The sequence below is a fragment of the Trifolium pratense genome, linkage group LG1, assembly GCF_020283565.1.
Source record: "Trifolium pratense cultivar HEN17-A07 linkage group LG1, ARS_RC_1.1, whole genome shotgun sequence".
NCBI lineage: Eukaryota > Viridiplantae > Streptophyta > Magnoliopsida > Fabales > Fabaceae > Trifolium > Trifolium pratense.
In genome coordinates this window covers 27,193,457-27,205,700 of record NC_060059.1, presented here as the reverse complement: position 1 = coordinate 27,205,700, position 12,244 = coordinate 27,193,457, and the positions used below count along the sequence as shown (strand labels likewise).

The 12,244-nt window shown below is 35.2% G+C and overlaps 2 protein-coding genes across 2 annotated transcripts; one reads left to right on the top strand and one right to left on the bottom strand.

Annotated features, from left to right (window-relative positions):
• Nucleotides 1–1,899: 1,899 nt before the first annotated feature.
• On the bottom strand, nt 1,900–2,289 carry LOC123891465. Its single transcript, XM_045941338.1, has one exon. The coding sequence runs from the start codon at nt 2,287–2,289 to the stop codon at nt 1,900–1,902; it is 390 nt and encodes a 129-aa protein (XP_045797294.1).
• Nucleotides 2,290–3,774: 1,485 nt separating this feature from the next.
• LOC123902280 (nuclear intron maturase 3, mitochondrial) lies at nt 3,775–12,154 on the top strand. Its single transcript, XM_045951969.1, is given in 5 exon segments — nt 3,775–6,142; nt 6,145–6,214; nt 11,374–11,440; nt 11,718–11,735; nt 11,823–12,154. Coding segments are annotated over 2 exon segments (2,400 nt in total). The 5' UTR covers nt 3,775–3,781; the 3' UTR covers nt 6,184–6,214; nt 11,374–11,440; nt 11,718–11,735; nt 11,823–12,154.
• Nucleotides 12,155–12,244: the final 90 nt, after the last annotated feature.

Below are 12,244 nucleotides of genomic sequence, written 5' to 3'. Positions count from 1 at the left end.
CTTAAAGTGCCCGAGTAAGTCTCTAAGCTATTTTACAAAAATAAAAGGGTTATCCATACAACATGTACTCTTCTTCGAACACGAACCTAGTTGTTTTCTCATTGAACACATCTATGAAATCACACTTTATTTGATGTTTTCATTCTAAAATCTTTCCAATTGTATAGGATTAGGGGATATTAAAATAAACATAATATACAGAGGAAGCAACTTAGTGAGAACACTTGATTATTATTCAAATGTTACACCAATTTAATTTGATCTCTCCCCTTCCCCCGCCCCCACCACACACACAAAAGATATATATGGCAATACTAAACTCCACAAAATCCAAAAGATTTCAAAGAAGAAAAGTAAATAAATAAAAAAGACAACCAAATAGAAATTTGAACAACTAAGTTAATATAAAATGATTATACTCATTGAATCATTAGCTAGTAGCAGTTTTTTATGAAATATACATTTGAGTTGGTTGAACCAAGACATATAGCTGATCTTGGACTGTGACCCCATTTTGGCATATGTAATAACTAAGACTTGACCATACCAATAAAATCCTATATCTTATCCCCCATTTCTCAAGCTACTCTTTCACTACCTTTTTCAATGTCTCTCTCAAACACAACAAAAACACACACTCAACTCACAATTTTCATAGCCATCATTCCTCACAACTAAATACAAGTCATATATTTGTGAATCTCAATGTGTTTTCTTATCCTCTAACACAAGCTGTTGGCTAACAAAGGACAAGGTTTGACTAAGATTTTTGGTTCATTGACACTCCATAAGTGTTTTAATTGATGGCATATGTTGCAAGTTTGAAAGAGAAGTACAATACATGCAAGTTAAGGTACTCAATGATGGTTTTGGTTCTCACTTTATCCATTTTGGTGCTACCTGTGGTGTTGCCTCCTCTGCCACCACCACCTTTGGTGGTTCTTCTTGTTCCTGTTTTCATCTTGGTGCTTCTCATTTTCTTAGCATTTTCCCCTTCCAAAGTTCCAAGATCCAACCGTGGCTATTGATTATTTGATGCTTAGTTTTATTTTTTTATGTATTAGCTACAAGCTTTGTAAGCATTTTCCAAATTTATTCAAATGAGATCCAATAGAATGAATAAGCAATGGATTGTGTTTATGTATGATCTATCTTTGTTCCTTGAATCAATCATGCTAGACATTTATATGTATATTTTTGGCTTTCACCACCAGTTGAATCTGGTTCGGGGGTCATTTCTGGCATCAAGTGGTTCCGGCCCCCTCCCGATCGCAGTTGCGGGGGATCGAACCACGGTCCTCCCTACCAAGTTCAGCGCCAATCACCACTGAACCAACTAACGATTAGTAGACGTTTATATATATTAGTCACTGAATTGGTCATTAAAATCAGTCACTAGAGCCATTTCTAAACTATGTATCTAAAATTAATCTCTAAACCGATCACTAAAAATTTGATCCTTAAATTTATCATCAATCCTAAAGTGTTTAGCAACTGAAATTTCGGCATCTAAATGATTTTTTTTGGCTGTGAGTTTCATTTCATAAATTTAAGCATTAAAGATACAACATCAAACAAGTTGGTCGAGTGAATAATTTTTTGTCAGACTTTACTTATCTCATAACCGAACTCTAAATTACCGGGATTCCTTTCATGAGAACTAGAGGGTTAATAAAAAGAAAGTGAGATGAAAGATGGGTATTGTATTAATAATATGTGCATCATGTCTACATTTATGGACAATTTTTATTCCTCTCAAAGATTCTTTTCATCATATGTTTCTATCCATCATATATATGATAGTGATCACTAAGCAAAGATGATGATGATGATGATCATCACTATACAGTACCATTTGAATTTTGATATATACAGCATGTACATTTTTATGAATTAAGATTAATAAGCAACAGCAGGAAGATGGCTTTCAAATCCTACTACTCTAACCTTAGCTGATTTATCTCCAAACTTCATTCTAACACAACCACCTTTCCTAAACGGCGAAGACGGAGAAGATGATCCAGAAGGAGATGTTGATTGAAGAATTTGTTCCACACATCCAAATTGTTCATCTTTCATCAAAGGATTAGAAGCTCTAACAGGAGGAGAGCCAAGAAAATAAGGTGGTGGCGATGATGAATCGTACTCTTCATTTTGTTGGCAAAAATTCAATATTAATCGCCTTGTCGAAATCGGTTTAGGACAAATAAAGTTATTAGTACCCTTTTGATCAAAATCAACATTTTCAGGTGTTTCATAAGAATTGTGTTGAAGAACAAAATGATTCATCTTTGGAACAATTTAGGTTCCTCAGGTGATATAATTATAACACCTTGAATAAGCATTAAGAACTTTTTCTATGATATCATGCAATGTTTGGTGTAGAGTAATCACCAAATCCAAACCTTATAGTTTCAGATTTTCTGTTATTATTGGACTTTATTTCAAATAGCTAGGTTTATTGCTTACAACTCAGAATAACAATTTTTTTGGAGTAAATTAGATTAACAGAATGCGTATTATATGGTCTTGTGTACAAAATTAGAAGATTACTTGTGGTTATAAGAAAAATGTCTAGATCAAAGCATATATTTCTAGAAGGAAAATTGAGAGTTTTTCTCTTCCATATCCACAAAACTACATATCGCACGCTCGTTTATATTTCTCCTCATATTTTAAATTGCAGTTGCAGTAATGGTTGACCATTACAACCTATTTTTATTATTTAGTTTTTTACATTTACACAAACTACATAATCCTGCATTTTATTAATGATTTTACATTTTTTTTTATTATACATGAGAATAATCTTATGCAATCACTTTAACTAAGTTATATTTTTATATTTAAAAACTTTTTTTTTACTTAAAGACCATTTCAGCGTGTTACGTGGCCAAATCAGTAGTCTCGTCATCAAAGTTGTTAACGTTTCTTAAGAAAAACTAACAGAAATGACCAATATGATAAACAAAATTAAAGTTAAGGGATCAATTTATAACGTTAACTAGTTAAGGGACCAATATAGAACCAATAAATAAGTTAAGAGACCAATTGTCCAATTTATCCTGAATAATTTTATGAAAATTGATTTTCATTCGTCCCGTGAACATAACTTAGTTGATAGAAATATTATATGTAATATTAAAAGATCGGAGTTCAAACCCTTATATTCCTACCCACTTATTTAGATTATTATCTCATGTTAATCATTTTCTATCGTCCGTTTTGCACTAATTACAACCGCATTGTTTGTCTCTCTACAGACCACATTATTTTGTTGTTACAATCTCAACCATTGAATTAATGCATGAGAGGATCCAGATTCAACTCCCATGAATCCAGTCCTCTCCACCTCGGATCCAGATTTCCTTCTGGGGACTATCCATCGGAGGAGGTCCATTCATATAAAAAATAAAAATAAAATTGCAAGAATAGTAACCCACTTGGGTTGACATAGTGATGTTGACTTGTGTCTTTGGAATATGCTTTTCTCAAGATCACAAGTTCGATTCCTTCTGTTGCAAATTTCGGCGGGCTAGTCCATCCAGAGCAAAAAAAAAATTCTAGTTTTAAAATAGACTCCCGCAAGTGGGCTATGAGATTGGTTCTCTCGGATTAGTTAGTCCAAAGACAGATAAAAATTGCAAGAGCAGTAAAATTAAAGAAGGGCTGAGATTGCACTACCGAAAAAAAAAATGTACTGGTTTTTCCCTCCTGCTCTGTTACTGTTACCTACTGCAGTCTCTGCTGCGCTATTATCACACGTTGGATCCTTGGATTAATGCAACCATTCTTTCGCAGTTTTTCAATTATTTTCACCTCTTTTGTTTCAAGCTTTTTTACTTCCTCTTATAACCACCTTGTGTTTTTCAATCATTTTCTCAAACATCAACTGCCTTTCATGCTAGCATTACTGCGTATCAGACGAATTATCATCACTTCAAACACACACACAAAACTTTACTCAACAACAACAACACTACAACCACTTCAACAACCTCTCACAAAAACCCAAATCAAAACCCTAGTTCTCAAAAACTACACCAATGCCAACTTCACCAACCTCATCAAAAACGTCGTCGCTTCACCCTCGGTCATTTTCACTGCCATCCATAACATCTCCTCCACCCCAACTCCCCATCCCAACCCATTTTTCAACATCACCTCCCTTGTTCAAGAACTTCGCGAAAACCGCTTCGATGTAGCAGCAAACTGCGCCACACTGAACCCACCTTCCACCCAAAACGGTTCGTTTTTGGTTTTACCTAATTTGAAACTCAAGGTGGTTATTGAAGCTGTTAGGATGGTGTTGGAAGCTGTTTATGACGAACGGTTTGTGACATTTTGTTACGGTGGACGTTTTGGGATGGGAAGACATACTGCTATAAGGTATTTGAAAAACTCTGTTCAAAATCCTACTTGGTGGTTTACTGTTAGGTTTAAGAATCACAAATTTGAACATGCCCATGTTGAAAAATTGTGTTTTTTTATTGAACGGAAAGTTAAAGATTGTGTTTTTATTGATTTTATTAAGAAGTTGTTTGAATGTAAGGTTTTGGTGATTGAATTGGGTGGGAATTGGTTAGGAAAAGGGTTTCCTCAGGAATGTGGGTTGTGTTCAATTTTGATGAATGTTTATTTTGATGGATTTGATAAAGAGATTCAAGAGATGAGGCTTAGGGAAAATCGAGAGAATCGTGAATTGGATCCGAAGATGGTTGTTGATTCTAGTTTAGGTGGAGCTGATGTGTTTTATAAGCCGGTTAAGGTGTATGCGGTTAGGTATTTGGATGAGATACTTGTTGCTACTTCGGGGGGTTCGAAGTTGTTGGCTATGGATTTGAAGATGAAAGTTGTGAAAAGTTTGGAGCTTGGTTTGAGTTTGCGTGTTGATAAGTTGAACACGGCAATTCATAGTGCGGTGTCGGAGAAGATTGAGTTTCTTGGGATGGAGTTACAGGCTGTTCCTCCGTCGGTTTTACGTCCGCCTATGTCAGAGAAAGCAATCCGAGCACGAAAGAAGTACCTTAGACAGAAGGAAGTTAGAGCTCTTGAGTTCAAAAATGCTAGGGCGAGGAATAGGAGGATATTAGGGTTGAAGATATTTAATCATGTTTATAAGAAGATGAAGCAAAGTGATGGGTTTAAGTTTGACTACAGTATTGAAAATGAAGTCCGGGAGATTTTTAAGTCTTGGGGAGATGAAGTTGTGCAAGAGTTCTTGGGGAGCGTGGATGAGTGTCAAGAATGGCATCGGAGTTTAACGGCCGGTGATTTCCTTTCCTTGAGACACATTAGAAATCAGTTACCGCCTGAGCTCGTTGATGCTTATGATAACTTCCAAGAGCAGGTAGACAAACATTTGAATCCTGTAAAACTCAGGAAAGTAATCGAGGAAAAAGAAAGAAAAGAAAAGCAAGAGGAGGAACAGAAATATTCAAAAGGAACAGTTGAGGATTTGACTAGGTTCTGTATGAAAGTCGATGCACCGCTATTACTCATAAGAAAAGCTGTGAGGTTGCTTGCGTTTACGAATCATATGGGCCGTCCAAGACCTATTGAATTCCTTTTTGCTCTTGAGGATGCCGATATTATCAAGTGGTATGCTGGCATAGCAAGAAGGTGGCTTGACTTCTTCTGCTGTTGTCACAACTTCAAGGTGGTCAAAACTATTGTAAGTTATCATTTGAGGTTCTCTTGTATCCTGACATTAGCAGAGAAGCACGAATCCACTAAGCGTGAAGCTATAAAGCATTTCAGCAAAGATTTGAAAGTCTATGATATGAATGGAAATGATGAAATACATTTTCCCACAGAAAGGGAGGTTAAGATGATGGGAGATAGAAATCTTTCAGATCCGAAACCTGTAGATGGAGTTTTATCCTTGGCTACAGTAAGGCTTGCATCCGACGAGCCTCCCACACATTGTATTGCCCATTTCTGTGACAAGACAACTACAGTCTTCTATCGGGTCCGATTGCTACAAAACAGATTGAATGTGAACCCTCTGGAGAAAGAAAAATGGGTGCAAGGGATGGGAGTAATTCATGAAAGCCTGAACCAAAAGTGCCTCCCACTCTGTACCGATCATATACATGATTTTTACTTGGGAAGAATCACTCTTCAAGACATTGACTGTACCTCTTGTGTGGATGTCGACTGACTGACAGTTGCTGTTGCTAACTCATTTTTTACTTTGATTGGTACCTATGAAGTGAGTTATACTTTACCGATTTTTCTCACTGCTTAACCCTAGACAATTATCATATTCTTTTCTTTCTTATAGATTCCAATTTTGTCAATCATCACTAGCTGAGTGAAAAGTCAGGCTGTCTCCATATTTCCAACTTGTTTATACTGTTTGAGCAACAAATGCTAAATTATTTCTTTTTTCCTTCATCTATTATTTTTGAATTTAGGCCTTTGCCGAAACCATAATGACTAATGAGTGTAAGCTGGGTTGTATTTGATTTTCTTACTTCCCATTTAACATCTAATAGTAATTTTGGATAGTTTATGAAAATGTTTCCCCCCTTTTTGCCCCCCACACCAAACAAAAAAGAAGTCATGTTTAAATAAACTTCAGAATTCATTCGGAATTGAAGCTTTAATTTAGAATCGATTAAGAAACCAGAATGTATTTGCAGAATAAGAAATGATAATGTATCAGAGAAGAGACTTCTCTTCCCTATGGCAATGGCTACACCCCAGATTTCCCAAAATGAAGAGACTCTTTCATCGCACTCCCTCGTTTTCTTATTCACGTCCCCTTGCATGATTCTTAGCATTTGCAGCCCCAAATGAAGACACCCTTTCAATTGGTGCTCTTAAACACCGTTACCTGTGCTGATGTTTTGATTTTTTTCTTTTTCCTGACCCATGGTTATTATTGTTGACAATTATATCATTCATACTTTGCAATCATTTGATTATATACCACATTTATGTCAAATGCAATTCTTTTATAAGGAGGGCACTATGTTTGATGTGTTTTTCTCTTTTATTTAATTATTTATCCTTTAAATCTAACAACTTTTTTTATTTTATTTTTGTAATTACTTTTCTCTTGTCAAATAATACTCTCTTTCAATGTGGTGGACATTTGCTTGTTGGAGGATCAGTGTTTAGTAGGTCTATTTAGATTTCTCTACTTTTCTTTTGCTGACTGTAGTTGTTGATACACATCCCTTTCCTATTCATACTCTTTGTTTCTCTCTGTTTTTAGATCATAATGACAGTTTGATTTCAGAAACACAATATGTTCACTTTAATCTGCAATGTGATAGCCCACAGTAGCGTTGTTTTCATATCGTGCATCTCCATCGAGCTTCTCTCTCAACTCCATCTCTCTTAGATCGTGCTCTGCTGGTTTTTCACCATTCATTGAAGCAAATTGATATAGGTAAATCTCTCATCTCAGTTTCATCTAGATTGGTGTTGTGTTGGTGTTCAATCTGCTTTGCAGTTTTTCATTTCACTTCATCTCAATTTTTCATTGTGTTATGTTGGTGGTCAATATGCTTCTGTGTTCATCTCACTTCTTTTCGGTTCAACTAGATTGTTGCTGCATTGGATTTCTTTTCAATCTCATTAAATGACAGCTAGGGCTTTGGAAGTCATGCTTTTTGTTTTTGAATTTATGGCATAATAAATCTGCTCTGAACCTATATATTTAATTTTTATGAAGTCTGAAACAATCGGTGCTGATATTGTCAATTTGTCATAATAAATCTGCTCTGAACCTGTTCAGATTTCATTTTGCGTAGATGTTTCAATCATTACTGAAACAATCTCTACTATAATCTCTCTATCTTAGTTCAATCACATTTCAATTTTGGAATCGTGTAAGCATACTACTTTGCTTGTGGATCACAATTAGTACTATTCGGATAATTTGTACAGGTACTGTGATATCATTATGGAGGACTTCTATCTGTAGATATCATGTTATTTGTTATATCATAAACTATAAAAAGCATACCTCGGGGGTGTCGCATAAGTTTTCAATATCACTAGGACATTCTTTTATATATCATGATCTTCTAACCGACATAAGTTACAAATGTATAACGTGAGTTATAGTCTTAAGAATGCCAAAGGTAAATCCATTGTTTGTCACAGATACAAGTAAAATCATCTTGACATGACGAACTGATGGGGCCAGTGAGGAGGGACTGTGCCATATGGGGGAAATAGGATATAAGGTTCTGTACTGCATTCAACTGGTACTGCAGTATTGTTGTTGGTTATTGACTTATTGTATTTGCTTGTTGGTTTTTTTCATCAGTTAGTATAATGTAAATGTCCCGAACTGCAAGATTAGAAATCAGCAGGACTAATCCTGAATTAGTACTCACAGTACTAATCCCGAACTATTTTGTCAGAAGAATAGAGATCAGCAGTCCAATAAGTATGACATCACAATCACCAGAGGTTGTGGTTGACATCATCGGACAACACTGCATTTGCTTCAACAGTCACAACAGACGGAGTGTGTTTGCACAGTCACAAAAAATGAATGTCCATGGTAACTCACAGTCACAACAGACGGAGTGTGTTTGCACAGTCTGTCAATACTTGAGTGCATTAAGGAAAGTAGCTCAGAAAATTTGGATTAGAGATAATGAACAACTATTAATCATTAATATTTGACTTGTGACAAGGATTCTAATGAATCTCGGATCGTATTCTAATACTTCCAACTAACTTATATTTGTGAAGACATTTTACATGTGTAATTCTGGGCTACAAGTATGTTAATGAATCTCGCATCGTATTTTAATACTTCCAACTAACTGTTAGTAGTTGAAAGGTTGCTATGAGATAGTATTAGAAGCTTGTTTAAAGGAAAGCTAGAATAATTGTGTGATGAAGGAAATATTGGAATAAGGACTAAGAGCTTGTAAGAGAAAATGTGATTGATTTCTTGGATGCTCAATTACATGGTTGGAGTGCCTATTTATAGGCCTACATCACCGCCCTTACCATGGTGGTGTGTTTATTTTAATAATTTAGATGATTCTAGACAATTATGTAGATTACTAGATATTACAATACTCTAGACATTTCTAACTTTACAATATCAAGTAGCTTCTAGAAATTTTCATCACTTTTCAACACTCCTCCTTGATGTAAATTTCAGTAACTCCAAGCATAGTTCTTAGCAGCTCAAATCTTGCTCTTGGTAGTGCCTTCGTGAATATGTCTGCAATTTGTTCTTTTGTTGTGCAATACTCGAGCTGGATTTGTTTAGTCGCCTCTGCTTCTCTGATAAAGTGATATTTGATTGCTATATGCTTGGTTCGATGATGATGAACCAGATTCTTAGCCATTGCTATAGCATTCTTCTGATATAACATCTTCAACGCTTGAGTGTTGAAGTGGCCAAATCATCGATTCCATAACCATGAATCATCGACTTGAACTTTCAAGACGATGTTGGTTGTATATTTGAAGCTTATTGGAAAGCTTCTATTTCTTTTCTCCATTTTTACTTTGGCTATCTCATGTTTGTGGCGACTATTATCATATATTGAACATGTGTCTCCTTCAAAGTGAAGAGTATAGCCTTTCTCCATCATTTGACCAATACTCGTAAGATTTTCTTTGAGATTGGGAACTAGCAAGACATCTTTGATGAATCTCGTACCTTTTTTAGTCTCCACCATCACAGTGCCTTTGCCTTTAGATTCCACGACAGTGCCATTTCCCAATCGAATTTTTACTTTGACGGAGTCATCAATATCCTTGAAGATGCTCTCGTCTTTAGCCATATGATTGCTGCAACCGCTATCCAAGTACCAATTTCTGCTTAATTCATCATTGGAATCTTGTGTAGCACAGAAAAGATGTTGCTCATAGTCATGTTGATCCTTCTCACACTCCTGTTCTTCAACGAAATTTGCTTGATGCTTATTTTTGCTGTAACAATTTTTCTCCACATGTCCAAATTTCTTGCAGTGTCGACATTGCTCTTTTCCGCGCCATCGACAATATTTCTCGGCGTGATTTGTCCTCTTGCATATGCCACATGGAGGATACTCATCTTGATTTTTCTTTGAGAAATTTCTAGAATTCTCCCCGTTTCTAGAATTTTCTTGACCATTTTTCTTTCCTCCATATTTTTTGTCATGAGACCGTAATTTGAGCTTTGATTGAAAGGCATTTTCAACTGTGTTGTCATCATGCCTACTCAATCTTTGCTCATAAGCTTCTAGTGAGCCTATTAATTCTGTCACCGACATAGTAGATAGATCTTTGGTTTGTTCGTAGTCACGATTGCATCATATTTACAAGGAATGGAAATTAGAATTTTCTCAACAATTCTTTTGTCGAGAATATTATCCCCGTATGATCTCATTTGACTCACTAATTCTTTTATTTTAGTATAGTAGTCTTTTACAGTCTCAGACTCTTTCATTTTTATTAATTCAAACTCACGCCTTAGAGTTTGAAGTTTAATAGCACGTACCTTATCACTTCCTTGAAACTCCTCCTTCAATGTACCGCATGCATCTTTGGCGCTTGTAGCTCCCATTATTCTCGGAAAGATACTATCTTCCACCGCTTGTTGTAGAAAGAATAGTGCCTTTGAATCTTTTTGTTTATTTTCTTTCAACTCTTTTTTCTGATTAGCATTGAGAGTTGAAAGATCTTCTGGAATAGTAAATCCTTCATCTACAATATCCCATAAATCTTGAGAGCAAAAAAATGTCTTCATTTTAATGCTCCAAAAGTCATAGTTTTCACCATTGAAAATAGGGATAGTCATAGATGATGGTTGAATGGTATTAGCCATGTCTTAGGGGTAAATTTAGAAATGATGTAGATATAAGGAGGGTTTGGTTGGAAATATATGAATGAAATTTCTACGCCCAATGTATGATCGAACGTAGCTCTGATGCCACTGTTAGTAGTTGAAAGGTTGCTATGAGATAGTATTAGAAGCTTGTTTAAAGGAAGGCTAGAATAATTGTGTGATGAAGGAAATATTGGAATAGGGACTAAGAGCTTGTAAGAGAAAATGTGATTGATTTCTTGGATGCTTAATTACATGGTTGGAGTGCCTATTTATAGGCCTACATCACCGCCCTTACCATGGTGGTGTGTTTATTTTAATAATTTAGATGATTTTAGACAATTATGTAGATTACTAGATATTACAATATTCTAGACATTTCTAGCTTTACAATATCAAGTAGCTTCTAGAAATTTTCATCACTTTTCAACACTAACTTATATTTGTGAAGATACTTATTTTATAGTATAGTCAAGACACTTTACATATGTAATTTTTTTTTCCCTGGGGTGTCATGAGATTTTAGTTAAGAATCGATCAACTCAGTGAAGGACATGTGTGTTAATTTTGTGTAGATTGCAATTCTACAGTGTGGATGTTAATGCAGTTGCACACAAACTTATTGCTCGTGCTGGTGTGACCGCTCTAAGCTTCCACATTATTTTCATTCTTTTCTTTTGCTATCTCAATTTTATGTGCAAAATGTGTTGATATTTGTCTGTTATCAAATTAAATGGCTTGAACAACTACTTGATGTGTCTACTACATCTTATGTGAAACCATTTTTCTCAAATTTCTTATCATTCTGTTCTGATTGTTGTAATATTTACTTCAACTAAATGACATATTTAGTCATTTCCCTTATTATGTTTCTTCTTCCATGTATTGCATGTGGTGGCCCTCTCAATCATCATTGCAGAAAATGCCAACCATACAAGTAAGCAGCACCATTGTATTTTACTTATTTGATAAGTTTGATGCATTCTTCTTTGGCTGCGCGGTGATTTAAATGTTTCCTTTGCAGCTATGGAAAGACAGCAAGAAACAAGCTGAAGTCATTGGTGGGAATAAAGCATATTTGGTAATAAATGAGGTTCAAGAGATGATTCAGAATGAGTTCACCATGTGAGTTTTTACCGGTAAATGGTTTTAGGTAACTTTTTTACCCGTAAAATGCAACAAAAAAGAATGGCGGTTTTTCCAACTATCCCCTTAGATTGTACGATGTTAAATGTGTATAATTGGAATTCAAATGGAATTGGAACATGGAAAAGAGAAATGAGAAATAGATATAAACAAAAGAACATTATTAGTTGTGAACACATGCAAATCTACTATGTAATTTATTTTCATTGATTGTTGAACAAATATTTAATGATAGATTTAAGACAGTTTTAAAACAGTTAAATTAATGCAAAAACAAGGCATTTTTTTAACAAAAGAAAT

Excerpts from the sequence above, each read along its gene's own strand:
- LOC123891465 (XM_045941338.1), bottom strand. The coding sequence starts at position 2,289 with ATGAATCATTTTGTTCTTCAACACAATTCTTATGAAACACCTGAAAAT.